At 52.2% G+C, this 26,976-nt stretch overlaps 1 protein-coding gene across 1 annotated transcript in view; it reads right to left on the reverse strand.

The window, feature by feature from the left end:
* Window positions 1–26,976, reverse strand: part of LOC144493937 (dynein axonemal heavy chain 6-like) — an 814,395-nt gene that overhangs the window by 223,741 nt on the left and 563,678 nt on the right. The window contains exons 46-53 of the mRNA XM_078213513.1: window positions 20,721–20,886; window positions 19,680–19,795; window positions 17,725–17,835; window positions 14,861–14,915; window positions 13,811–14,013; window positions 5,386–5,568; window positions 3,967–4,148; window positions 3,208–3,316 (exon numbers count right to left, since the gene is read on the reverse strand). Coding sequence (XP_078069639.1) covers window positions 3,208–3,316; window positions 3,967–4,148; window positions 5,386–5,568; window positions 13,811–14,013; window positions 14,861–14,915; window positions 17,725–17,835; window positions 19,680–19,795; window positions 20,721–20,886 — 1,125 coding nt within the window. The remainder of the gene's footprint in view (window positions 1–3,207; window positions 3,317–3,966; window positions 4,149–5,385; window positions 5,569–13,810; window positions 14,014–14,860; window positions 14,916–17,724; window positions 17,836–19,679; window positions 19,796–20,720; window positions 20,887–26,976) is intronic.

The raw sequence follows: 26,976 nt of genomic DNA on the forward strand, positions 1-26,976 counted from the left end.
GAATGAAGAATTCACCATTCACCATTCATCATTGAAGAAATTTCTCCTCACCTCAGTTCTAAAAGGTTTATTACCCTTTATCCTCAAACTATGACCCCTAGTTCTGGACTCCCCCACCTTTGGGAACATTCTTTTTGAATCTACCCTGTCTAACCCTGTTAGAATTTTGTAAGTTTCTATGAGATCCCCTCTCACTCTTCTAAACTCCAGTGAATATAATCCTAACCCACTTAGTCTCTCCTCATATGACAAGATGTTGAGGAACTGACGAGAGAACAGGTTATTTTAGATGTAGAATTATGGAATGAGAATGGGCTAACCAGTAAAAAACATCCCTTTTGGGACAAGTGACCATAAAATGATAGAATTTTACATTATGGATGTTACAGCCTCGCTTGTCCCGAAATCGTAAAATGCCACCCGAGGTGAAAGGCTCTTCGCATGCTCTGCTCCTTGCCCACTCCGATTCTCATGGCGGGTGGGCTGGTGAAATAGAACCATAGAAAATTACAGCTCAGAAACAGGCCTTTTGGCCCTTCTTGTCTGTGCCGAACCATTTTTTGCCTAGTCTCACTGACCTGCACTTGGACCATATCCCTCCACACCCCTCTCATCCATGAACCCGTCCAAGTTTTTCTTAAATGTTAAAAGTGACCCCGCATTTACCACTTTATCCGGCAGCTCATTCCACACTCCCACCACTCTCTGCGTGAAGAAGCCCCCCCTAATATTCCCTTTAAACTTTTCTCCTTTCACCCTTAACCCATGCCCTCTGGTTTTTTTCTCCCCTAGCCTCAGCGGAAAAAGCCTGCTTGCATTCACTCTATCTATACCCATCAAAATCTTATACACCTCTATCAAATCTCCCCTCAATCTTCTACGCTCCAGGGAATAAAGTCCCAACCTAGTCAATCTCTCTCTCTAACTCAGCTTCTCAAGTCCCGGCAACATCCTTGTGAACCTTCTCTGCACTCTTTCAACCTTATTTACATCCTTCCTGTAACTAGGTGACCAAAACTGTACACAATACTCCAAATTCGGCCTCACCAATGCCTTATATAATCTTACCATAACACTCCACCAATGCGTTATATAACCTTACCATAACACTCCATCTAGCCTCTGTGTGAAAGTGAGGAAGTTCAACCTGAAGACGGTGACAAATTTGAAGAAAAGAAATTATGAAGAGGCAAATTGGCTCAGGTGGATTGGGATTATACCTCCAAAGGAATGTGAAGGTGTTAAAGTCAGTGGAGTTTTCTGGGAATGAAGTACTGCGCTGTGCCCTGGGAAGCTGCAGTGACGATGGTTTAATGAAATTCCCACACTTACAGACAAGCTGAGCACGGGTACAAAAGAACTCTGATAACAACAGGAAGCAAAGGTAGAATTGTGCATGCCATGTATTACTCAGCAAGTCTGAATGCTACCTTGTGAAAGGCAGGCTTCCTCTCTATAGCTCGAATAAAGGCCTATTTAAAACTCGCCTGGTCTGTCGAGGTGTGAAGTATGAATTTGGCTGGGTTGCAGTAAAATTCAATCTCAGGATGATGGCACACAGGCCACGGATAGTCCTATTACTTCTTAGTTTATTGCAATTCTACATTCCTTCAAAGTGCCAAAACCCAAAAAGGAAAATCAGTTAACCGTTTTTGAAAGTTAAGATTGCGTTTGCTTCCACCATCTTTTCACATCGTGTACTCCAGATCACAGCAACCCACTGCATAAAAATACTTTTCCTCATATCCCCTCTGATTCTTCTGCTAATTATTCCATCACCTTCAATCTGTGGCTCTGGTCGCTGACCCTTCTGACAATTCTTCTGATTTACTCTGTCACATGACTGTGAATCGCTATTGAATTTCTCCTTCTCTGCTTTCAGGACAATCCCAGCTTTCCAGTTTTTCTAATAACTAGACCTGTGGTCTGTGTGCAGACTGGAAGCTTACAAAGAACAAAGAACAGTACAGCACAGGACCAGGCCCTTCGGCCCACCAAGTCTGTGCTGACACAGATGCCTCTCTGATACTTTCTTGTCTCTGTGTGGTCCATATCCCTCTATTCGCTGCCTATTCATGTATCTATCCAGATGCCTCTTGAACGTTGTTATAGAATCTGCTTCCACCACCTCCTCCGGCAGCGCGTTCCAGGCATTCACCACCCTGTGTGTGAAAAACGTGCCCTTTACATCTCTGTTAAACTTTCCCCCTCTCACTTTCAACCTTTTCCCCCGAGTAATTAGCCCTTTGACCCTGGGAAAAAGACTCTGACTATCCACTCTATCCAAGCCTGTCATAATCTTGTAAACCTCTGTCAGGTCCCCCCTCATCCTCCGACGCTCCAATAGTCCATATCCTCCAAACCAGGCAACATCCTGGTAAATCTCTTCTGCACCCTTTCCAATGCATCAACATCCTTCCAGTAGTGCGGTGACCAGAATTGTACACAATACTCCAAATGCGGCCGAACCAAAGTCTTATACAGCTGCAACATGATTTTCCAATTCCTCAACGCCCTGACCGATGAAGGGCAGCGTGCCATATACCTTCTTGACCACCTTGTCCACCTGAGTTGCCACCTCAGGGAACTGCGGATCTGCACGCCTCAATCCCTCTCTATGCTAATATTTCTATTCACTGTGTACTTTCCTTCTGCAGCAAACCTTCCAAATCGCATCACCTCACATTTGTCCGGGTTAAATTCCATCTGCCATCTTTCGGCCCAGGTCTCCAGCTGATTTACATCCTGCTGTATCCTCTGACAATCCTCCTCACTATCCGCTACTCTCCCAATTTTTGGATCATCTACAAATTTACTAATCAGACCACCTACATTTTCCTCCAAATCATTTATATATATTACAAACAACAGAGGCCCCAGCACTGATCCTTGTGGAACGCTGCTTGTCACAGACCTCCAGTTAGAAAAGTACCCTTCCATTGCTACTCCCTGCTTTCTATGCTCAAGCCGGTAGAAGCAAGAGGCCACATTCCTCTTAAACACCACTAGACGGTTCAATACCTCTATTCAATTCAAAGCAAAATACTGTGGCTGCCAGAAATGTGAAATAAAAACAAAAATGCTGGATAAACTCAGCAGGTCTGGCAGCATCTGTGGAGAGAAACAGAGTTAACATTTCAGAAATGATCCTTCAACACAATGCCTCTATTTGTGTGGATGAAATGCTGGCTGTTACTTTCATGGTACCTTGGTTTTCTGTTCGATCTGTGGTCCCAGTGGCACCAATTCTTCCTGCATCACTCCAACCATGGAGCTGGCCTCCGAGAGTTTCAGCAGACCATTAGCAAAGCGGTTTCTGGAGAAAGAACAGAAGAGTGAAAGAGATGATGTCTGTCACTTAGAGGAGCACTATTGCCCAACTCCAACAGAACTTCCTTCATAACTTTAAATACATTCAAAGATTCAAACAATGAAAGATGGTAATTGGAATAAAAAATACAAGAGACGGTTCCTCACACGAGACTCTCGTGATTTAATCTCCACCACGACACTATTATTCGGGGCGGCACTGTAGCACAGTGGTTAGCACTGCTGCTTCACAGCTCCAGGGTCCCGGGTTCGATTCCCGGCTCGGGTCACTGTCTGTGTGGAGTTTGCACATTCTCCTCGTGTCTGCGTGGGTTTCCTCCGGGTGCTCCGGTTTCCTCCCACAGTCCAAAGATGTGCAGGTTAGGTTGATTGGCCATGCTAAAATTGCCCCTTAGTGTCCTGGGATGCGTAGGTTAAAGGGATTAGTGGGTAAATATCTGGGGGTAGGGCCTGGGTGGGATTGTGGTCGGTGCAGACTCGATGGGCCAAATGGCCTCCTTCTGCACTGTAGGGTTTCTATGTTTCTATGTTTCTGTTACTCAGGTTATCTCAGTGCTTCTGACAGCTGCTCAGGTCAGGTTACTCAGTGTTAATGCCTGTACATGCTGATGAAATCATGTCAAAGTACACCTTTACCTGGAGTTCATAATGCCTATCCTCTTTTTCTTGAGCAGGTCAGAGAAGCCATGTATCAGCCCTAAGTACTTGCTGGGAGTGACGTAATAGTATCTTCTCATTTTCTGCCAGAACTGCCGTGCTGCTGACGAAACACTGTTGTGGATATCCACACAAGCCTTGGCCACGCTCTCCTTCAATGGCTGGAACAACAAGCACTGGTACATCAATAAAACAAAATACTGCAGGTGCTGGAAATCTGAAATAAAAAGATACAATGCTGGAAATACTCAACAGGTCAGGCAACACCTGGGGAGAGAAAGAGAGTTAAGAGAAGAAAGAACAGTAAAGATTGGGAACAGGAAATCTGCTGGAATAGATGTTGCTGAGGTTCTTTCCTTGAGCCAGTTTCTCGCCAGCAGGGGGGTGGGCGGGGCCTAGCTCACTCAAAAGCCGATTGATAGCAGCAGAGGGCGCAATTGCACATGCTCAGATTTCTGTGTTCTGTGAACACAGGGGTCTGTCATTCTCTGCCTCCCTCCCAGCTATAGATGCCCTTCTGGCTGAATTTCACCACCCCCCTCCACCCCGTTACTGCGGGACTACATGACTGATTGTCAGCCCAACCCCCTCCCCGGACCGATTGCCACCCTCCCCCACTGGACCGGTCACCACCCCATCCGCCCAAACCAATCCCCTTGCCCCCGGACCAATCCCCCTGCCCCGGACCAATCCCCCTGCCCCGGGACCAATCCCCCTGCCCCCGGACCAATCCCCCTGCCCCCGGACCAATCCCCCTGCCCCAGGACCAATCCCCCTGCCCCGGGACCAATCCCCCTGCCCCCGGACCAATCCCCCTGCCCCCGGACCAATCCCCTTGCCCCCGGACCAATCTCCCTGACCCTGGACTGATTGCCACATAACCTCCCTGCCCAGACCAATCAGCGACCCCCCAGATACCTCGGGGCTCCGCGGTTGATCCATCCACCCCTGCACAGGCCGATTGTAGCCAAAACTCCCCCGTGCATAGACCAACCCCCTCCCCGATCGCTGTTGCAGAGTGCGTAGCAGTCCCATGCCCGATCAGCAGTATCAGGGTGACCAATGGGCACTGCCACGGTGCTAGGCTGGCACTGTCAGTGTGCCAGGCTATCAGTGCCAGGCTGGCACTGCCCAAGGGGCATCCCCCTCTTCCCCTGACTTCCCGGGAGGGCCTCAATGGCTTCTGGTCCTACCGGCAATGTCATCACGTATGGTTCCCCCAGGTCTGTTTTCATATGTGGTCAGTTTTATGTAGATTTCTAAAGGTTGCAAAGTTTTAATTCTGTCAAAGTCTGTGGTGCACAGCAACAGGAAATCCTGCATCTGAAGGAGTTCTCTTTCAATAAAGATACGAATGGAATTATGGGTCTCTGCAATACAGACGATAATACCACATACCTCTTCAAAGTCCACTTGAGTGAAGTAGGTGTGAGCCACTCTGAGCAGGGCATCCTTTGACCACTTGTCATACCAGTCCATAGTGGAGCAGTTAACCAATGAGGGATTCATTCGACACCGCAGACGGAACATTGATCCAGCTGGGCTCATAGCCAGGGCAATGTGTAGCCTGTCTCGCACGCGCTGCAAGGGAAATGAATAACCGTATGTAATCATTCCTGCTTAGCACTTGAGGGAAAACAACACCACCTTTATTTACAGGTAAAGGCTGTCCAGAGGCTTGCAGCCTCGTGGCTGTAGGCAGCTCCGGAGGAGGTTCTAGAACAGAAAGCCCTGCCTAACCAGAGAGATCCCGACTGGTTTCCTGGGTCATGTGGCCCTTACTCTGCACCACACCGGTTACAATGACCAGTGCTGTACACCAGCACCCTGCTTCGCTAATCTCTCAGTTACCCTCCTGCTTCTGAAATGGATGTGGTTTTACTAAGAGCTGAACATAAGAATGTGGTTCCACAGCACCTCGATTCACTGAACAATAACTTCCACTTGTACAGTAGGATTGGGCTGACAGCGTGTGGTACTTTCTCCCACTCCCACTAAAGCATCAGGGTAGGATTTCCACCATCACCCTGACCTCACCCTCACACTGAAAGATGGCCACACTTTCCTTAAAGCTGAGTCGAGATGTGACTGATTTTTCACTCTCACAGAGTGGGGCTGAGATCCTGTATTAGATCAGGGGGGAACCGGGTAAGTCAAACTCTTTCATCTTGGGGACCTAGATCAAGTTCAGAATTGATTGCTCATCCCTAATTGCCTTTGAGAGGGACTGGTGGCTTTGAATAGCTGCATTCCAGGTGGTTGTTGATTTTCAGAGCAGGGTTTTATGATAGAGTGGCTTTCAGAGGGCAGTAAAAGGTCAACCACATTGCTATGGCTCTGGAGTCACATGTAGGCCAGATTGGGTAAGGACGGCAGATTTCCTTCCCTAAAGGACATGAGTGACCCAGATGGGTTTTATGACAATCTAGTAGTTTTATGGTCACCACTACTGAGATTAGCTATTAATCCGAATTTATTTAATTCCATCCCAGCTGCAATGGTGGGATTCAAACTCATGTCTATCGATTAACAACACAAACATCTGGATAAGGAGTCCAGTAACATAACTGGAAGCAATGGCTTCGTGGTATTTTCACTGGACTATGAATCCAGAAACTCAGCGAATATTCTGGGGACCCAGGTTCAAATCTGCCACAGCAGGTGGTGAGTTTTGAATTCAATTTTAAAAATCTGGAACTCAGAATCTACTGATGACCATGAAACCATTGTTGATTGTCGGAAAAACACATCTGGGTCACTAATGTCCTTTAGAGAAGGAAATCTGCCGTCCTTACCTGGTCTGGCCTACATGTGACTTCAGAGCCTCAGCAATGTGGTTGACTCTCAACTGCCCTCCAAGAGCAACTAGGGATGGGCAATGAATGCTGGCCAGCCAGCGACGCCGATCTCCCACAGATGAATAAAAAAACTATGATGCCATGCCCTGTGATTATCTTACGTCAGACAGTGGGGGAGAAGCTCCACTCTCTCTCTCTCTCTAATAACAGATTGGATATAATCTGTACCATATTGATTCCTGCCTTGTTGAACATGATTTGTAGAAGGGCCGGCCTATCTGAGATCACTTCACTGGGCTCACACAGAGACTGAAACTGGGACTCTCTGCTCAGTATGAATACACGGGTAATGTATTAGCATGGATAGAGGATTGGTTAACTAACAGAAAGCAAAGAGTAGGGGTAAATGGGTGTTTTTCTGGTTGGCGATCAGTGACTAGTGGTGTGCCTCAGGGATCAGTGTTGGGACCGCAATTGTTTGCGATTTACATAGATGATTTGGATTTGGGGACCAAGTGTAGTGTGTCAAAATTCGCAGATGACACTAAGATGGGTGGCAGAGCAAAGTGTGCAGAGGACGTTGAAAGTCTGCAAAGGGATATAGATAATCTAAGCGAGTGGGCGAGGGTCTGGCAGATGGAGTACAATGTTGGTAAATGTGAGGTCATCCATTTTGGTAGGAATAACAGCAAAATGGACTATTATTTAAATGGTAAAAAATTGCAGCATGCTGCTGTGCGGAGGGACCTGGGTGTCCTTGTGCAGGAATCTCAAGGAGTTGGTTTGCAGGTGCAGCAGGTAATTAAGAAGGCAAATGGAATTTTGTCCTTCATTGCGAGAGGGATGGAGTTTAAAAACAGCGAGATTATGTTGCAGCTGTATAAGGTGCTGGTGAGGCCACACCTGGAGTACTGTGTACAGTTTTGGTCTCCTTACTTGAGAAAGGATATACTGGCACTGGAGTGGGTGCAGAGGAGATTCAATAGGTTGATTCCGGAGTTGAGAGGATTGGCTTATGAGGAGAGACTGAGTAGACTGGGGCTATACTCATTGGAATTCAGAAGAATGAGGGGAGATCTTCTAGAAACATATAAGATTATGAAGGGAATAGATAAGATAGAAGCAGGGAAGTTATTTCCACTGGCGGGTGAAACCAGAACTAGGGGGCATGGCCTCAAAATAAGGGGAAGCAGATTTAGGACTGAGTCGAGGAGGAACTTCTTCACACAAAGGGTTGTGAATCTGTGGAATTCCATGCCCAGTGAAGCAGTTGAGGCTCCCTCATTGAATGTTTTTAAGGCAAGGATAGATAAATTTTTGAACAGTAAATGAATTAAGGGTTATGGTGAGCGGGCGGGTAAGTGGAGCTGAGTCCACGAAAAGATCAGCCATGATCTTAGTGAATGGCGGAGCAGGCTCGAGGGACCAGATGGCCTACTCCTGCTCCTAGTTCTTATGTTCTTATGTTCTAACTGGTGGCCCACACAGTCCTCTTTCCTGCTTCTGGATTCCCCATCTCCACCCCTTCATCCATCATCTACACAAGCACATGCATTCGTGCACTTGCTGTCCCATTTGTAGATCTGTGGAAATGACTGGCGGCAATTCGACAGTGGAAGGCACTAAGACAGCCATTAACGGGTATGATGATATAAATGATCAACTTTTCCAATGTCAAGGTTAGAACTGAGTTTTGCTGTGATGTGCAGCACCCAGACTACAGTGGGTGTAGTTCCCGTACAGGGGGAGGTTACTCAGATTGTGGGTAAATCTGAAGCCCTGTGAGCCCTGGGTGGCACGGTAGCACAGTGGTTAGCACTGCTGCCTCACAGCACCAGGGACCAGGGTTCAATTCCGGCCTTGGGTCACTGTCTGTGTGGAGTTTGCACATTCTCCCCGTGTCTGCGTGGGTTTCCTCCGGGTGCTCCGGTTTCCTCCCACAGTAGAAAGATGTGTGGGTTTGGTGCATTGGCCATGCTAAATTGCCCCTTGGTGTTAGGGAGATTAGCAGGGTAAATATGTGGGGTTACGGAAACAGGCTCTGGGTGGGATTGCGGTCGGTGCAGACTCGATGGGCCGAATGGCCTCCTTCTGCACTGTGGGGATTCTATTCTGTGAATTTATCAGCAGCAATCTGACCAACCTCCATTGGTCGTGATGTCTGGACAAGTCAAATAGACTGTGATTGGACCCAAGAAATTCAATAAAATTCAATCAGAACAAAGGGAGGAGGACAGCATGAAGCAACTGGGAAACAGCAGGATAGATTCAAGATGCATTTGGGAAGAAGATTAAAGCAATGAAGGCAAAAATTTACACAGGCCCAGAGTCACACCATTTCCTCCCTCAGTCTGTGTCTGTACAGCAGCTCCCAATCCCGACATTCCTCTCTCAGTCTGTACAGCAATTCCCAATCCTGACATTCCTCTCTGTCTGTACAGCAATTCCCAATCCTGACATTCCTCCCTCAGTCTACAGCAATTCCCAATCCCAACATTCCTCCCTCAGTCTACAGCAATTCCCAATCCCGACATTACTCCCTCAGTCTACAGCAATTCCCAATCACGACATTCCTCTCTCAGGCTATACAGCAATTCCTAATCCCGACATACCTCCCTCAGTCTGTACAACAATTCCCAATCCCGACATTCCTCCCTCAGTCCATACAGCAATTCCCAATCCTGACATTCCTCCCTCAGTCTACAGCAATTCCCATTCACGACATTCCTCTCTCAGTCTGTACAGCAATTCCCAATCCCGACATTCCTCCCTCAGTCAACAGCAATTCCCAATCCCGACATTCCTCCCTCAGTCTACAGCAATTCCCAATCACGACATTCTTCTCTCAGTCTGTACAGCAATTCACAATCCCGACATTCCTCCCTCAGTCTGTACAGCAATTCCCGATCCCAACATTCCTCTCTCACTCTGTACAGCAATTCCCAATACCAACATTCCTCTCTCAGTCTGTACAGCAATTCCCAATCACGACATTCCTCTCTCAGTCCATACAGCAATTCCCAATCCTGACATTCCTCCCTCAGTCTACAGCAGTTCCCAATCCTGACATTCCTCCCTCAGTCTACAGCAATTCCCAATCACGACATTCCTCCCTGTTTGTACAGCAATTCCCAATCCCGACATTCCTCTCTCAGTCTGTACAACAATTCCCAATCCCGACATTCCTCCCTCAGTCTGTACAGTAATTCCCAATCCCGACATTCCTCTCTCAGTCCGTACAGCAATTCCCAATCCTGACATTCCTCCCTCAGTCTACAGCAGTTCCCAATCCTGACATTCCTCCCTCAGTCTACAGCAATTCCCAATCCCGGCATTCCTCTCTCAGTCTGTACAACAATTCCCAATCCCAACATTCCTCCTTCAGTCTGTACAGCAATTTCCAATACCGACATTCCTCTCTCAGTCCGTACAGCAATTCCCAATCCTGACATTCCTCTCTCAATCTGTACAGCAATTCCTAATCCTGACATTCCTCTCTCAATCTGTACAGCAATTCCCAATCCCGACATTCCTATCTCAGTCTGTACAGCAGCTCCCAATCCCGACATTCCTCCCTCAGTCTGTACAGCAATTTCCAAACCCGACATTACTCCCTCAGTCTGTGTCTGTAGAGCTGCTCCCAATCCCGACATTCCTCCCTCAGTCTACAGCAATTCCCAATCCTGACATTCCTCCCTCAGTCGACAGCAATTCCCAATCCTGACATTCCTCCCTCAGTATGTACAGCAATTCCCAATCCCGACATTCCTCTCTCAGTCTGTACAGCAATTCCCAATCCTGACATTCCTCCCTCAGTCTCCAGCAATTCCCAATCCCAACAATCCTCCCTCAGTCTGAGTCTGTACAGCAATTCCCAATCCCGACATTCCTCTCTCAGTCTGTACAGCAATTCCCGATCCCAACATTCCTCTCTCACTCTGTACAGCAATTCCCAATACCAACATTCCTCTCTCAGTCTGTACAGCAATTCCCAATCCCGGCATTCCTCTCTCAGTCTGTACAACAAATCCCAATCCCAACATTCCTCCTTCAGTCTGTACAGCAATTTCCAATACCGACATTCCTCTCTCAGTCCGTACAGCAATTCCCAATCGTGACATTCCTCTCTCAGTCTGTACAGCAATTCCCAATACCAACATTCCTCTCTCAGTCTGTACAGCAATTCCCAATCACGACATTCTTCTCTCAGTCTGTACAGAAATTCCTAATCCCGACATTCCTCCCTCAGTCTGTACAGTAATTCCCAATCCCGACATTCCTCTCTCAGTCCATACAGCAATTCCCAATCCTGACATTCCTCCCTCAGTCTACAGCAGTTCCCAATCCTGACATTCCTCCCTCAGTCTACAGCAATTCCCAATCACGACATTCCTCTCTGTCTGTACAGCAATTCCCAATCCCGGCATTCCTCTCTCAGTCTGTACAACAATTCCCAATCCCAACATTCCTCCTTCAGTCTGTACAGCAATTTCCAATACCGACATTCCTCTCTCAGTCCGTACAGCAATTCCCAATCGTGACATTCCTCACTCAATCTGTACAGCAATTCCCAATCCTGACATTCCTCTCTCAATCTGTACAGCAATTCCCAATCCCGACATTCCTATCTCAGTCTGTACAGCAGCTCCCAATCCCGACATTCCTCCCTCAGTCTGTACAGCAATTTCCAAACCCGACATTACTCCCTCAGTCTGTGTCTGTAGAGCTGCTCCCAATCCCGACATTCCTCCCTCAGTCTACAGCAATTCCCAATCCTGACATTCCTCCCTCAGTCGACAGCAATTCCCAATCCTGACATTCCTCCCTCAGTATGTACAGCAATTCCCAATCCCGACATTCCTCTCTCAGTCTGTACAGCAATTCCCAATCCTGACATTCCTCCCTCAGTCTCCAGCAATTCCCAATCCCAACAATCCTCCCTCAGTCTGAGTCTGTACAGCAATTCCCAATCCTGACATTCCTCTGTCAGTCTGTACAGCAATTCCCGATCCCAACATTCCTCTCTCACTCTGTACAGCAATTCCCAATACCAACATTCCTCTCTCAGTCTGTACAGCAATTCCCAATCACGACATTCTTCTCTCAGTCTGTACAGAAATTCCTAATCCCGACATTCCTCCCTCAGTCTGTACAGTAATTCCCAATCCCGACATTCCTCTCTCAGTCCATACAGCAATTCCCAATCCTGACATTTCTCCCTCAGTCTACAGCAGTTCCCAATCCTGACATTCCTCCCTCAGTCTACAGCAATTCCCAATCACGACATTCCTCCCTGTTTGTACAGCAATTCCCAATCCAGACATTCCTCTCTCAGTCTGTACAACAATTCCCAATCCCGACATTCCTCCCTCAGTCTGTACAGTAATTCCCAATCCCGACATTCCTCTCTCAGTCCGTACAGCAATTCCCAATCCTGACATTCCTCCCTCAGTCTACAGCAGTTCCCAATCCCGACATTCCTCCCTCAGTCTACAGCAATTCCCAATCACGACATTCCTCTCTGTCTGTACAGCAATTCCCAATCCCGGCATTCCTCTCTCAGTCTGTACAACAATTCCCAATCCCAGCATTCCTCCTTCCGTCTGTACAGCAATTTCCAATACCGACATTCCTCTCTCAGTCCGTACAGCAATTCCCAATCGTGACATTCCTCTCTCAATCTGTACAGCAATTCCCAATCCTGACATTCCTCTCTCAATCTGTACAGCAATTCCCAATCCCGACATTCCTATCTCAGTCTATACAGCAGCTCCCAATCCCGACATTCCTCCCTCAGTCTGTACAGCAATTTCCAAACCCGACATTCCTCCCTCAGTCTGTGTCTGTAGAGCTGCTCCCAATCCCGACATTCCTCCCTCAGTCTACAGCAATTCCCAATCCTGACATTCCTCCCTCAGTCTACAGCAATTCCCAATCCCGACATTCCTCTCTCAGTCTGTACAGTAATTCCCAATCCCGACATTCCTCCCTCAGTCTGTACAGCAATTCCCAATCCCGACATTCCTCCCTCAGTCTGTACAGCAGCTCCCAATCCCGACATTCCTCTCTCAGTCTGTACAACAATTCCCAATCCTGACATTCCTCCCTCAGTCTGTACAGCAATTTCCAATCCTGACATTCCTCCCTCAGTCTCCAGCAATTCCCAATCCCGACATTCCTCTCTCAGTCTGTACAGCAATTCCCAATCCTGACATTCCTCCCTCAGTATGTACAGCAATTCCCAATCCCGACATTCCTCTCTCAGTCTGTACAGCAATTCCCAATCCCGACATTCCTCTCTCAGTCTGTACAGCAATTCCCAATCCCGACATTCCTCTCTCAGTCTGTACAGTAATTCCCAATCCCGACATTCCTCCCTCAGTCTGTACAGCAATTCCCAATCCCGACATTCCTCTCTCAGTCTGTACAGCAATTCCCAATCCTGACATTCCTCCCTCAGTATGTACAGCAATTCCCAATCCCGACATTCCTCTCTCAGTCTGTACAGCAATTCCTAATCCTGACATTCCTCCCTCAGTCTCCAGCAATTCCCAATCCCAACAATCCTCCCTCAGTCTGAGTCTGTACAGCAATTCCCAATCCCGACATTCCTCCCTCAGTCTGAGTCTGTACAGCAATTCCCACTCCTGACATTCCCCTCTCAGTCTGTACAGCAATTCCCAATCCTGACATTCCTCCCTCAGTATGTACAGCAATTCCCAATCCCGACATTCCTCTCTCAGTGCATACAGCAATTCCCAATCCTGAAATTCCTCCCTCAGTCTACAGCAATTCCCAATCCCAACATTACTCCCTCAGTCTGTACAGCAATTCCCAATCCCGACATTCCTCTCTCAGTCTGTACAGCAATTCCCAATCCTGACATTCCTCCTTTCACAGTGCTCTTCACCTTCAGACATTCTTTCTGGTTTCTCCTGACTTTCCCATTGGATTTCAGTGCGGGGTGGTGCTGTAGGTCACTGGGAACGGTGTGCTTTGGCAAGGGTGTGCTCTGCGGGCCTCACCTGCAGAAAGAACTGGTGCAGAGCCTTCCTATTGTCAGGCAGGTTGCCTTCACTCTCATGGTTCTTCAGTTCCAGAATAATGTTGTCCAACTCTTCATTGTCAAACAGACCAGGTACTTGGCCTGAATGCACCAGGCAGTTCAAATCTTCTAGAAATGTCTCCTGGACAAGAGAGAAGAAAGGCACTCGTCTGATTAACTGGGCTGTACGTAGATACAATGTCTCCTCCAACATGACTACTGCCCACTGTCTGTGGTGATGGCCCTCGTCCCTATAACCCCCTCCCCCATGACCCCAATTTACCAGTCAACAATCCCACCCCACATTAACAGGTGTCAGGAAAATATTTCTACCATGAAAATATCAGGCAAATCCACAAAATGGAACCAATTCTGCTGGAAAATATTCTGGTTTTATTTGTTAAACTGTGGGAAGAGGAAATAGTTCAGACAGGGACAGACTGAGTGTGTGAATGGAACCAGTGCATCTGATATGAGCTTTGAAACACTGGAAACAGATATTTATCTAGGGCAAGTTTGTAACAATGGGAAGGAACGGATACAAGGGATATAAGAAATATCTCCCGATACTTTGGCAAAGTGTTGGTTTCAGCAGGAAAACCGGGGCGTATCTCACCAGCATTGTTGGCAAGAAAAGTCACTGAAACTTCAGCCATTTAGAAGAAAACTATTCACATTTAGCTTGTGTGCAGCCTGCCTCTGATTCGCTCACTCAGGCATCACTTGAACTCATCAATCGGGATGGGGGACACGGGGGGAGAACATGGGGGGGGACATGGGGGGGGGGGAGATGCGGGGGGGGGGGAGATGCGGGGGGGGGGGGAGATGCGGGGGGGGGGAACGTGGGTGGAGGGAACGCGGGGGGGGGAACGTGGGTGGAGGGAACGTGGGTGGAGGGAACGCGGGGGGGGAACGTGGGTGAAGGGAACGCGGGGGGAGATGCGGGGGGGTGGGGAATGCGGAGGGGGGGTGGGGAACGCGGGGGGGGTGGGGGGAGACGGAATGCGGAGGGGGGGGGGGGCGGTTGTACCTTTGTTTTGTTCCAAACCCAGCTGCGGGGACAGCAGCCAGGAACCCAATGTCAGCTGGGAAGAGAGCCGATATGGTTCTCAGAGGGAATCCTGATGGAGCAGAACGGAACGTACTATACCCTCAGACGGGCAGAAGGCCAGGCAGCAAGGTCACCAACACCGCCTGAGAGGCGGTGGCAGCACCAGTGAGCGTCTGCTCGCTGCATCGGCCAACGGAAATCCAGTAAAGAAATGAATGACCTCCTTCCTGCCGCCAGGATAGCTACCATTCTCATTAGGCACCATATACCCACTGACCCACCCACACACCCACCCACTGACCCACCCACACACCCACCCACTGACCCACCCACACACCCACCCACACACCCACTGACACACCCACTGACGCACCCACACACCCACTGACCCACCCACTGACCCACCCACACACCCACCCACTGACCCACCCACTGACCCACCCACACACCCACTGACCCACCCACTGACCCACCCACCCACCCACTGACCCACCCACACACCCACTGACCCACCCACACACCCACTGACCCACCCACACACCCACTGACCCACCCACTGACCCACCCACACACCCACTGACCCACCCACTGACCCACCCACTGACCCACCCACTAACCCACCCACTGACCCACCCACTGACCCACCCATACACCCACTGACCCACCCACACACCCACCCACACACCCACTGACCCACCCACTGACCCACACCCACTGACCCATCCACTGACCCATCCACTGACCCACACCCACTAACGAACCCACTGGCCCACTCACACACCCACCCACTGACCAACCCATGCACCCAACCACGCACCCACCCACTGGCCAATCCACACACCCACTGACGCACCCACTGACCCACCCACTGGCCCACTCACACACCCATGCATTTCAACCAGTATCACATTCACTGCCACCTCACGGGTCCCATCTCACACCCTCGCACACACCTCCTTATCCCGCTCGTGCCTCCCTCCTCATCACATCCCAGCTCTCATTCACCCACTGACCCACCCACTGACCCACCCACACACCCACCCACTGACCCACCCACTGACCCACCCACACACCCACTGACCCACCCACTGACCCACCCACACACCCACCCACACACCCACTGACACACCCACTGACGCACCCACACACCCACTGACCCACCCACTGATGCCAGGCATGCTGACCCTCTGAGCTGGCAGGCGTCCTGTCTACACTCTCCCCATCTGTCTCATTCCAGGACAGGTTTGAGCACAATGGGGTAAGAGTGGGCACAGCCAGTCAGAGTGAGGCCTCAACTCAAAATGCACATACCATTCAAATAGAGAGCCCCACAGCTGGGCACAGAGGAGAGAGCTCTACACTGGGCACAGAGGAGAGAGCCCCACAGCTGGGCACAGAGGAGAGAGCTCTACAGCGGGGCACAGAGGAGAGAGCCCTACAGCTGGACACAGAGGAGAGAGCCCTACAGCTGGACACAGAGGAGAGAGCTCTACAGCTGGACACAGAGGAGAGAGCCCCACAGCTGGACACAGAGGAGAGAGCTCTACACTGGACACAGAGGAGAGAGCCCTACAGCTGGACACAGAGGAGAGAGCCCTACAGCTGGACACAGAGGAGAGAGCTCTACAGCGGGGCACAGAGGAGAGAGCCCTACAGCTGGACACAGAGGAGAGAGCTCTACAGCGGGGCACAGAGGAGAGAGCCCTACAGCTGGACACAGAGGAGAGAGCCCTACAGCTGGACACAGAGGAGAGAGCTCTACAGCTGGACACAGAGGAGAGAGCCCCACAGCTGGACACAGAGGAGAGAGCTCTACACTGGACACAGAGGAGAGAGCCCTACAGCTGGACACAGAGGAGAGAGCCCTACAGCTGGACACAGAGGAGAGAGCTCTACACTGGACACAGAGGAGAGAGCCCTACAGCTGGACACAGAGGAGAGAGCCCCACAGCTGGGCACAGAGGAGAGAGCCCCACAGCTGGGCACAGAGGAGAGAGCCCCACAGCTGGGCACAGAGGAGAGAGCTCTACAGCTGGGCACAGAGGAGAGAGCCCTAGAGCTGGGCACAGAGGAGAGAGCACTACACTGGACACAGAGAAGAGAGCTCTACAGCTGGGCACAGAGAAGAGAGCCCTACACTGGACACAGAGAAGAGAGCTCTACAGCTGGGCACAGAGAAGAGAGCTCTACAGCTGGGCACAGAGGAGAGAGCCCTACACTGGACACAGAGGAGAGAGCCCTACACTGGACACAGAGGAGAGAGCTCTACACTGGACACAGAGGAGAGAGCTCTACACTGGACACAGAGGAGAGAGCCCTACAGCGGGGCACAGAGGAGAGAGCTCTACAGCTGGGCACAGAGGAGAGAGCCCTACACTGGACACAGAGGAGAGAGCCCTACACTGGACACAGAGGAGAGAGCTCTACACTGGACACAGAGGAGAGAGCTCTACACTGGACACAGAGGAGAGAGCCCTACAGCGGGGCACAGAGGAGAGAGCTCTACAGCTGGGCACAGAGGAGAGAGCCCTACACTGGACACAGAGGAGAGAGCACTACACTGGACACAGAGAAGAGAGCGCTACAGCTGGGCACAGAGGAGAGAGCCCTACACTGGACACAGAGGAGAGAGCCCTAGAGCTGGCTGGTGAGGAGCAGCACTACACTCCGGGTAAGGTGGGACAGGAGACAAAAGAGAGAGCCATCAACAAATCCAACCACGGTGCCTGCCTCATAGATACTATCCTTATGCCCCTGTCCTGAACAAATGCCGTGTCATTACTCTTGCAGGTCAATCAGTCGACCAGCCAATACCATCATCTCAGCCTCTGGAGGCGACGTACCCAAACCAATCTGTGGGCAATATCTCTCAGATAGTATGGACAGCCATCACCTGTATCCTCCAGCAGGTCAGATACTCGTACCTCAGTGGCAATTCTGTGATGCCACTGTGCCTTTAAGGCATGTATTTTAAGCATGTGTTGTGCAATTATAAGCAGGCACCGAGATGTCTATTCTTCTCCTGCTGCTAAAAGGCAATGGAATGAGCCTTTTGTTTATTTTTAGTTTTGGCATAATGCAATGTTTATGGTCCTTTTCAATTGTCTGGTTTGCAACTGATTGACAGGTCAAAGGTCAGGTCGCAGGGATATCCAAGGGTTCACTTTCAGTTGGGTTGAAAGCTGTTGGAGGGCAGGCTACGAGCAGTGTGTTTCTGTCTCTGCCCCGGTATGGTCAATTCATCTTTTGGTGGCTGGCTAGCCAGTGGCTGGAGGCAAGGAGAGCCTCTGTCTCTTGAAGTGTGCTTAAATGATCAGGACCGGAAACCTCAGCATTTTCAATTCAATATCCAAAGCAGCAATTCACAGCAGGGGTTGGGAAGCTGCAAAGGCAGCATGACGTGAGCATTCTGATTTCCCGTGCAAAATCAAACCCGTAGGAACGTCTGTGTTGGAACATTGAGCTGTTAAGGTTTATTCAATATCATGGTTGTTTTTTTTCTTCTTTGTAATTGGGAAAAAATATTGCTAATTTTCTTTCTCTGTGTTAACTATATTCTTCAATAAACTTTGTTTGATAAAAGCTCCCTCGTGGGTCATTGAATCATACCTGGAGTGAAACCACCTATACTTACCTGTGTCAAAGTTCAAAGTGCAAAACTTAAATGGTCCAGGCTGATTCCATAAAACACTTTGGAGTTTCTGATCTAGATTATAAGAATTAAGAGTGGGCAGGCTTCTGGGTCACTCATTGGTGAGCACTTCACAGCTGAGAATCTACAGCAGGTGGATGCAGCCAGGGATCCAGCACACGGAGGGATGCTGGAGGCCAGGATTCTGCTGTGCCCCGATCAGACAACGTGTCCCTGTGCTCGGTCAACCCCCAGCTGCTGGAGCTAGAAAGGCAGACTCGGGAATATCGACGTGTGCCAGTGCTAGAAAATGGTGGGTCCTCTGGATCTCACTCCAGCTGGCCCAGTCCAGAAATGTGTAGGTTAGGTGGATTGGCCATGGGAAACGTGTGGGGTTACAGGGATAAGGTGGGGCATAGGGCACAGGTAAGATACTCTGTCAGAGAGCTGGTGCAGACTCGATGGGTCAAATGGTCTCCTCTTCACTGTAGGGATTCTATGATTCTATGGATTCTCTATCCCATGAAGGCCCCCAGAAATCCACAGGAAGGAGGGCTGGGACCAGGACTAGGGTGAGAGGTGATGTTCTCTCCCATGAAGGGTGAGCCTTCATCAACTGTGTGGTGTTGGCGGAACATCAGCCCTGAGATTGCTCCTTTCATGGGTATGGTGTAGAAACCCAAGGACCATACGATGCAGGAGGATGACAATGATTTGCAGTGTGGTGAGGCAGCGGTGTAATGGTATTGTCACTGGACCAGTAACCCAGGGACCCAGGGTAATGCTCTGGGGACCCAGGTTCGAATCCCACCACAGCAGATGGTGAAATTAGAATTCAATAAAAATTTGGAATTACAAGTCCTTGAAATGGCCATGAAACCATTGTCGATTTTGTTGGAAAAACCCATCTGGTTCAGTAATGTCCTTTAGGGAAGGAAATCTGCCGTGGTTACCTGGTCTGGCCTACAGGTGACTCCAGAGCCACAGCAATGTGGTTGACATTTAAATGCCCTCAGGGATGGGCCATAAATGCTGTGCCAGCCATTGATGCCCACATCCCATTAACGAATGAAAAACGGGATAGGGCGTTGTCTGAGTTTAGCTGCTTGTCAACCCCTAAATGAGTAGCTCTCAGTCCCAAGCGCTGCGCCCCATTCGGACCCTCACCATTGTTCGCAGCCCTTCCTCTGCCTCCTCTGCGGGTTCCCCCTCAGTGCCCTCCTCAATGTCTTCCCCAGCTGAGGAGATCTGGAAGTCTTCCATGTCCTCCTCTGTTCTCCCAGCTACAGCACACCACAACAATGCACGAAACTCTCCAGGGGGTGTACTGGAGTGCTCCCCCGGCCGGTCCAGGTACCAGAACCGCACCGTGGGGAGGCAGACTGTCTCCCCCACCAGCATGAGCCTGACTGTAACTAGTCTAAGCTGCACTCTGCGGCCTCCGCACTGACATCATCAGCACCTCCTGAATGGGTACCCCTTGTCCCTGAGGAGTCATCCCTCCAGCTGCCGCTCTCCTGGGATCTGAGAGTGGCCAAAGATGTAGCTGTTATGTTCAGTCTCCAGAAACCAAGTACACACTTGCAGGTTGTTCTTTAACATTCTTACAGATGACCTGCACATTCAGGGAATGGAATCCTTTGCGGGTTTTTTTCTTATTCATTTATGGGACATGGGCGTCGCTGGCTGGCCAGCATTTATTGCCCATCACTAATTGCCAGAGGGCAGTTGAGTCAACCTCATTGCTGAGGCTCTGAAGTCACATGTAGGCCAGACCAGGTAAGGACGGCAGATTTCCTTCTCTAAAGGACATGAGTGAACCAGATGGGGTTTTTCCGACAATCGACAATGGTTTTATGGCCATCAGTAGATTCTTAATTCCAGATTTTTTTGGAATTGAACTTAAATCCCACCATCTGCCGTGGCGGGATTTGAACCCGGGTCCCCGGAACATTAGCTGAGTTTCTGGATTAATAATCTAGCGATAAAACCACTAGGCCGTCACCTCCCCTTCATGAGTGGAGCACCATGACACCACGGGGGTACAAGAGGCACATGAGTACTTGGGGGAATCAGCAATATGGCTCTGGTATCTTGGCTAACCTGGTCCGAGTTAAAGTTAATGTCGTTCTGCACCCTGTGAAGAACATACAGGTCACCTCCCTGATGCATTTAATGCAGTGGACTGGGAGGTGCCGCAGAGATCACCCGTGCAGCCAGTGGACTGGGAGGTGCCGCAGAGATCACCCGTGCAGCCAGTGGACTGGGAGGTGCCGCAGAGATCACCCGTGCAGCCAGTGGACTGGGAGGTGCCGCAGAGATCACCCCTGCAGCCAGTGGACTGGGAGGTGCTGCAGAGGTTACCCCTGCAGCCCTGAAAGAAGTCACGTAGAGGTTCAGAGTGCCTTCACATTCAGGCTAACTGGCAGAGAGTGACCGCCCTGCTCACATGGCGACAATTCCTACATAACCTGGCAAAGATGGTTGACCGTCCCTCGGGTCATCCGAAGTCTCGGCCTGCAATGGTTTTCAGTCACCTGTAGGTAACTCATTCACCATCGGTAGAGCTGTGCCTGTTACTGTCACCTCCGAGCGACTTGTGTGTGTGTGATGCAACCTCCAGCCACTGAGCAGGTCCTGCCACCCTGTGGTGAACCACTGTAACACTGTCTGTGTGTGTGATGTGCCTGGACACGCCCCTGCTGCCTCAATCCGGGGCTCCGCCCTCCTCGGGGTATAAAGGTGGCTGCTCTCCGCCCCTTTGCCTCAGTTCGAGTTGGCCATCGGTTTGGGAGTGCTTCTGTTCTTGTTAATAAAAGCCTGTTGTTCCGCAACCTCGAGTCTTTGCGTGAATCAATGGTGCATCAATTTTATTAACAAAATTTTGAAATGGAGCAACTCCTGAAAGCTGACAAATTGGATTTGGATCCGCAGGCAGTTGGGGCCTCGAACTCTTTTGATCACTGGCTGCGCTGTTTTGAGACCTTCATCGCCTCCTCCTCCTCCGCCGTCGCCGTAACAGACATCGACAAACTGCATGTGCTGCACGCCCGTGTCAGCGCTCACGTCTTCGCGATGATCCGAGACGCAGAAACTTACCAGGAGGCAATCGATCTCCTCAAGAGCCAGTACAACCGGCAGCCGAACGAGGTCTACGCCAGACACCTGCTGGCCACTCGCAGACAGCAGCCCGGGGAATCGACTGAGCAATTCCTGCACGAACTGCGTGCACTCGGCAGAGCCTGCAACTGCAAGGCCGTTTCAGCCGCCCAGAACGCCGACAACCTGATCAGAGATGCCTTTGTCGCGGGATCAGGTCGAACGATATCCGGCAGCGCCTGCTGGAACAAGGTGGGCTGGACCTGAAGAAAACTGTGGAACTTGCCGGCTCGCTGGAGGTAGCGTTCCGGAACCTCGAGGCCTACACCCCCGACCACGAGGGCGCACCGTGGACACCGCGGCCACAGCCATCGCTGTACCCGGGAGGGCCGCAAACCTACGCCACGCCCAGTCCCGAAGCGGAACTGACCACTCCGGCAGTCCCCGGAGGCCCGAGATGCTACTTCTATGGCCTGGAGAAGCACCCACGACGACGTTGCCCGGCGAAAGACGCGATCTGCTCTGGCTGCGGTAAGAAGGGTCACTACCTGAAGATTTGCAGGGCAAAAGCGGCCCCCAGGCCCAGCGGCGCCGCGTGCGATCCGAGGGAGGGACTGTCGTCGACTCCATCGGCCGCGTGCGATCCGCGGGTGCCGCCATTTTGGATGCCATCAGCCATGTGTGACCCACGGGAGCTGCCATCTTGGGTGACATCAGCCGACTCACGGGTGCCGCCATTTTGGCAACCGTCCATCACATCGCCTAATCCGACAGTGGCCTCGGTCGCGTTAGACCAGTCCAGGCCTCACCAGCTCGCCTGGTCGATGATGGACGTCAAGGTAAATGGCCACACTACTAACTGCCTATTTGACAGTGGGAGTACGGAGAGTTTTAACCACCCTAACATGGTGAGGCGCTACGCACTGCCAGTACTGCCAATGCAGCAATCAATCTCCATGGCTTCGACGTCCCGGTCAGTGAATGCCCTTGGGTACTGTGTAGCGAATCTGACTGTACGGGGCACGGTGTACGAGAAGTGCAGGCTCCTCGTGCTGCCACAGCTCTGCGCTGCCGTACTACTGGGGCTAGATTTCCTGTGCCACCTTGGGAGCGTCACTATGGTGTATAATGGGCCTTTCCCCCCAATCTCCGTCCAAAATCCACAGCTAACAGACCAGCCACCGCGCACCACCTGTGGTCTCTCGACCCTCAAAGTCGCCCCTCCCTCGCTCTTTGAGCATCTCACCCCCGACTGCAAGCCCATTGCCACCAAAAGCAGACGGTACAGCGCTGGAGATAGAGCGTTTATCAAGTCCGAGGTGCGACGACTCCTGGGGGAGGGGATCATTGAGGCCAGTACCAGCCCCTGGAGGGCCCAAGTGGTGGTTGTTAAGACTGGGGAGAAACTTCGCATGGTCATTGACTACAGTCAGACCATCAACCAATACATGCAGCTGGACACGTATCCCCTTCCCCACATCTCTGACATGGTCAATCAGATTGCACAATATCGGGTGTTCTCCACCATTGATTTGAAGTTTCATACCACCAGCTCCCTATCCGCCCGGAAGACCGCCAATACACTGCCTTCGAGGCGGATGGCCGTCTCTATCACTTCCTTTGGGTCCCCTTCGGCGTCACCAACGGGGTCTCGGTTTTCCAGCGTGAGATGGACCGAATGGTGGACCAGAACGGGCTGCGGGCCACCTTCCCGTACCTGGATAACGTCACCATCTGCGGCCACGATCAGCAGGACCACGACGCCAACCTCCAAAAATTCCTCCACACAGCGGCACTCCTTAACCTGACCTATAATAAGGAGAAGTGCGTATTCCGCACGCGCCGCCTCGCCATCCTTGGTTGTGTTGTGGAGAACGGGGTCATCGGCCCCGACCCCGACCGCATGCGTCCCCTCCTGGAACTTCCCCTCCCCACCACCCTCAAAGCACTGAGGAGATGCCTCGGCTTCTTCTCATACTACGCGCAGTGGGTCCCCAATTATGCGGACAAAGCCCGTCCGCTCATCAAATCCACATCTTTTCCCCTCGCGGCGGAGGCTCGGCTGGCCTTTGACCGCATCGAAGCGGATATCGCGAAGGCCACGATGCACGCCGCAGATGAATCCACCCCATTCCAGGTGGAGAGCGATGCGTCTGATTTTGCCCTAGCCGCCACTCTTAACCAGGCGGGCAGACCCGTGGCCTTCTTCTCACGAACCCTCCAGGGCCCTGAAATTCGATACTCCGCTGTCGAAAAAGAGGCACAAGCCATCGTAGAGGCGGTGCGGCACTGGCGCCACTACTTAGCTGGCAAACGGTTCACCCTGCTCACGGACCAACGGGCCGTCGCCTTTATGTTCAGCAACGTGCAGCGGGGCAAAATCAAGAACGATAAGATTTTGAGGTGGAGGATCGAGCTCTCCACCTACAATTACGACATTTTATACCGGCCTGGGAAGCTCAATGAGCCCCCAGACGCCCTGTCCCGGGGGACCTGTGCCAGCACGAACCTAGACCGATTACAGACCCTCCACAATGACCTCTGCCACCTGGGGATTACCAGGTTCTTCCATTTCACCAAGGCCCAGAACCTGCCATATTCCATCGAGGAAGTCAGGTCTGTAACCAGGCACTGCCGAGTCTGCTCGGAGTGCAAGCTGCACTTCTACCGACCGGACAGAGCGCACCTCATCAAAGCCACCCGCCCTTTTGAACGCCTGTGCGTTGACTTCAAAGGCCCCCTCCCCTCCTCTAACCGCAACGTATACTTCCTCAACATTGTTGATGAATATTCGCGGTTCCCCTTTGCTATTCCCTGCCCGGATATGTCCTCGGCCACGGTCATCAGGGCCCTGCACAGCCTCTTCACCCTGTTTGGTTTCCCCAGCTATATTCATAGCGACCGGGGGTCCTCTTTTATGAGTGACGAGCTGCGCCAGTACCTACTCTCCAAAGGCATAGCCTCGAGTAGGACCACCAGCTACAACCCCAGGGGGAACGGACAGGTGGAGAGGGAGAATGCGACAGTCTGGAAGGCCGTTTTATTAGCTCTCCGGTCTAAGGGTCTTCCAGTCTCCCGCTGGCAAGAGGTCCTCCCTGATGCGCTACACTCAATTAGGTCACTACTGTGCACGGCTACCAACGCCACCCCTCATGAACGAATGTTTGTTTTCCCCAGGAAGTCCTCCTCGGGGACCTCACTACCGTTGTGGCTGACGTCCCCTGGCCCTGTCCTGCTCCGGAAGCACGTGCGGACCCATAAATCGGACCCCCTGGTCGAAACGGTCCGGCTCCTCCACACCAACCCCCAATACGCCTATGTGGCGTATCACGACGGGCGGGAGGACACGGTCTCCATTCGCGATCTGGTCCCCGCAGGTAGCACGTCCCACGGCCCCTCACCCCCAGCTCCCAACGTCGTCCATGATGCACCAGAGTCGCAGCACGCTCATTTAGCCCCCGTGTACGGCACGCCTGAGCCCCAGGAGCAGCCTCCACACACCCAGCAGTCTGAAGGCGCTACGGACGGCTTCACCGGTTATGGACTGGCGTCTGACCCATCACCGCGGCCTCCTGAACCGGCACCACGGCCGACACTGCGGCGGTCGCAGCGGCAGATCAAGCCCCTGGAGAGACTGAACTTGTAATTTGAATCAATAACTTGTGACTGTCGTTTCCATCACCTCGGCCCCGCCGAACTCTTTTTAAACAGGGGGTGAATGTGGTGAACCACTGTAACACTGTCTGTGTGTGGGATGTGCCTGGGCACGCCCCTGCTGCCTCAATCCGGGGCTCCGCCCTCCTCGGTGTATAAAGGTGGCTGCTCTCCGCCCCTTTGCCTCAGTTCGAGTTGGCCATCGGTTTGGGAGCGCTTCTGTTCTTGTTAATAAAAGCCTGTTGTTCCGCAACCTCGAGTCTTTGCGTGAATCGATGGTGCATCACACCCCTTCCCCCTCAGGCCTCCAGCAGCTGAGCACGCCCTGCCACCCCTTCCCCCTCAGACCTCCAGCAGCTGAGCACGCCCTGCCACCCCTTCCCCCTCAGACCTCCAGCAGCTGAGCATGCCCTGCCACCCCTTCCCCCTCAGGCCTCCAGCAGCTGAGCACACCCTGCCACCCCTTCCCCCTCAGGCCTCCGTACAGCTGAGCAGGCCCTGCCACCCCTTCCCCCTCAGGCCTCCAGCAGCTGAGCACGCCCTGCCACCCCTTCCCCCTCAGACCTCCAGCAGCTGAGCACGCCCTGCCACCCCTTCCCCCTCAGACCTCCAGCAGCTGAGCACGCCCTGCCACCCCTTCCCCCTCAGACCTCTAGCAGCTGAGCATGCCCTGCCACCCCTTCCCCCTCAGGCCTCCAGCAGCTGAGCAGGCCCTGCCACCCCTTCCCCCTCAGGCCTCCAGCAGCTGAGCAGGCCCTGCCACCCCTTCCCCCTCAGGCCTCCAGCAGCTGAGCAGGCCCTGCCACCCCTTCCCCCTCAGGCCTCCAGCAGCTGAGCAGGCCCTGCCACCCCTTCCCCCTCAGGCCTCCACGTCGCTGAGCAGGCCCTGCCACCCCTTCCCCCTCAGACCTCCAGCAGCTGAGCAGGCCCTGCCACCCCTTCCCCCTCAGACCTCCAGCAGCTGAGCAGGCCTTGCCAGCCCTTCCCCCTCAGGCCTCCAGCAGCTGAGCAGGCCTTGCCACCCCTTCCCCCTCAGGCCTCCAGCAGCTGAGCAGGCCCTGCCACCCCTTCCCCCTCAGGCCTCCATGTCGCTGAGCAGGCCCTGCCACCCCTTCCCCCTCAGGCCTCCATGCAGCTGAGTAGGCCCTGCCTGCCACCCCTTCCCCCTCAGGCCTCCATGTCGCTGAGCAGGCCCTGCCTGCCACCCCTTCCCCCTCAGGCCTCCAGCAGCTGAGCAGGCCCTGCCACCCCTTCCCCCTCAGGCCTCCAGCAGCTGAGCAGGCCCTGCCACCCCTTCCCCCTCAGGCCTCCAGCAGCTGAGCAGGCCTTGCCAGCCCTTCCCCCTCAGGCCTCCATGTCGCTGAGCAGGCCCTGCCACCCCTTCCCCCTCAGACCTCCATGTCGCTGAGCAGGCCCTGCCACCCCTTCCCCCTCAGACCTCCATGTCGCTGAGCAGGCCCTGCCACCCCTTCCCCCTCAGACCTCCATGTCGCTGAGCAGGCCCTGCCACCCCTTCCCCCTCAGGGTGCTGCTCCCGCCTCCAGCAGCTGCACATAGAGAGAAAATGTCAAGAGCTTTTGACGCCATGGGCCCAGTTGATAAGGATACAGAACGATGGATCTCGCATATGGAACAGTTTGACATTTTGTACAAATTAACAAGATAGCAGAGGACATCAAAGTTCCACATTCCAGAAAGTAATGGGGGGGCG

Source organism: Mustelus asterias, chromosome 5 (genome assembly GCF_964213995.1).
Source record: "Mustelus asterias chromosome 5, sMusAst1.hap1.1, whole genome shotgun sequence".
Lineage (NCBI taxonomy): Eukaryota > Metazoa > Chordata > Chondrichthyes > Carcharhiniformes > Triakidae > Mustelus > Mustelus asterias.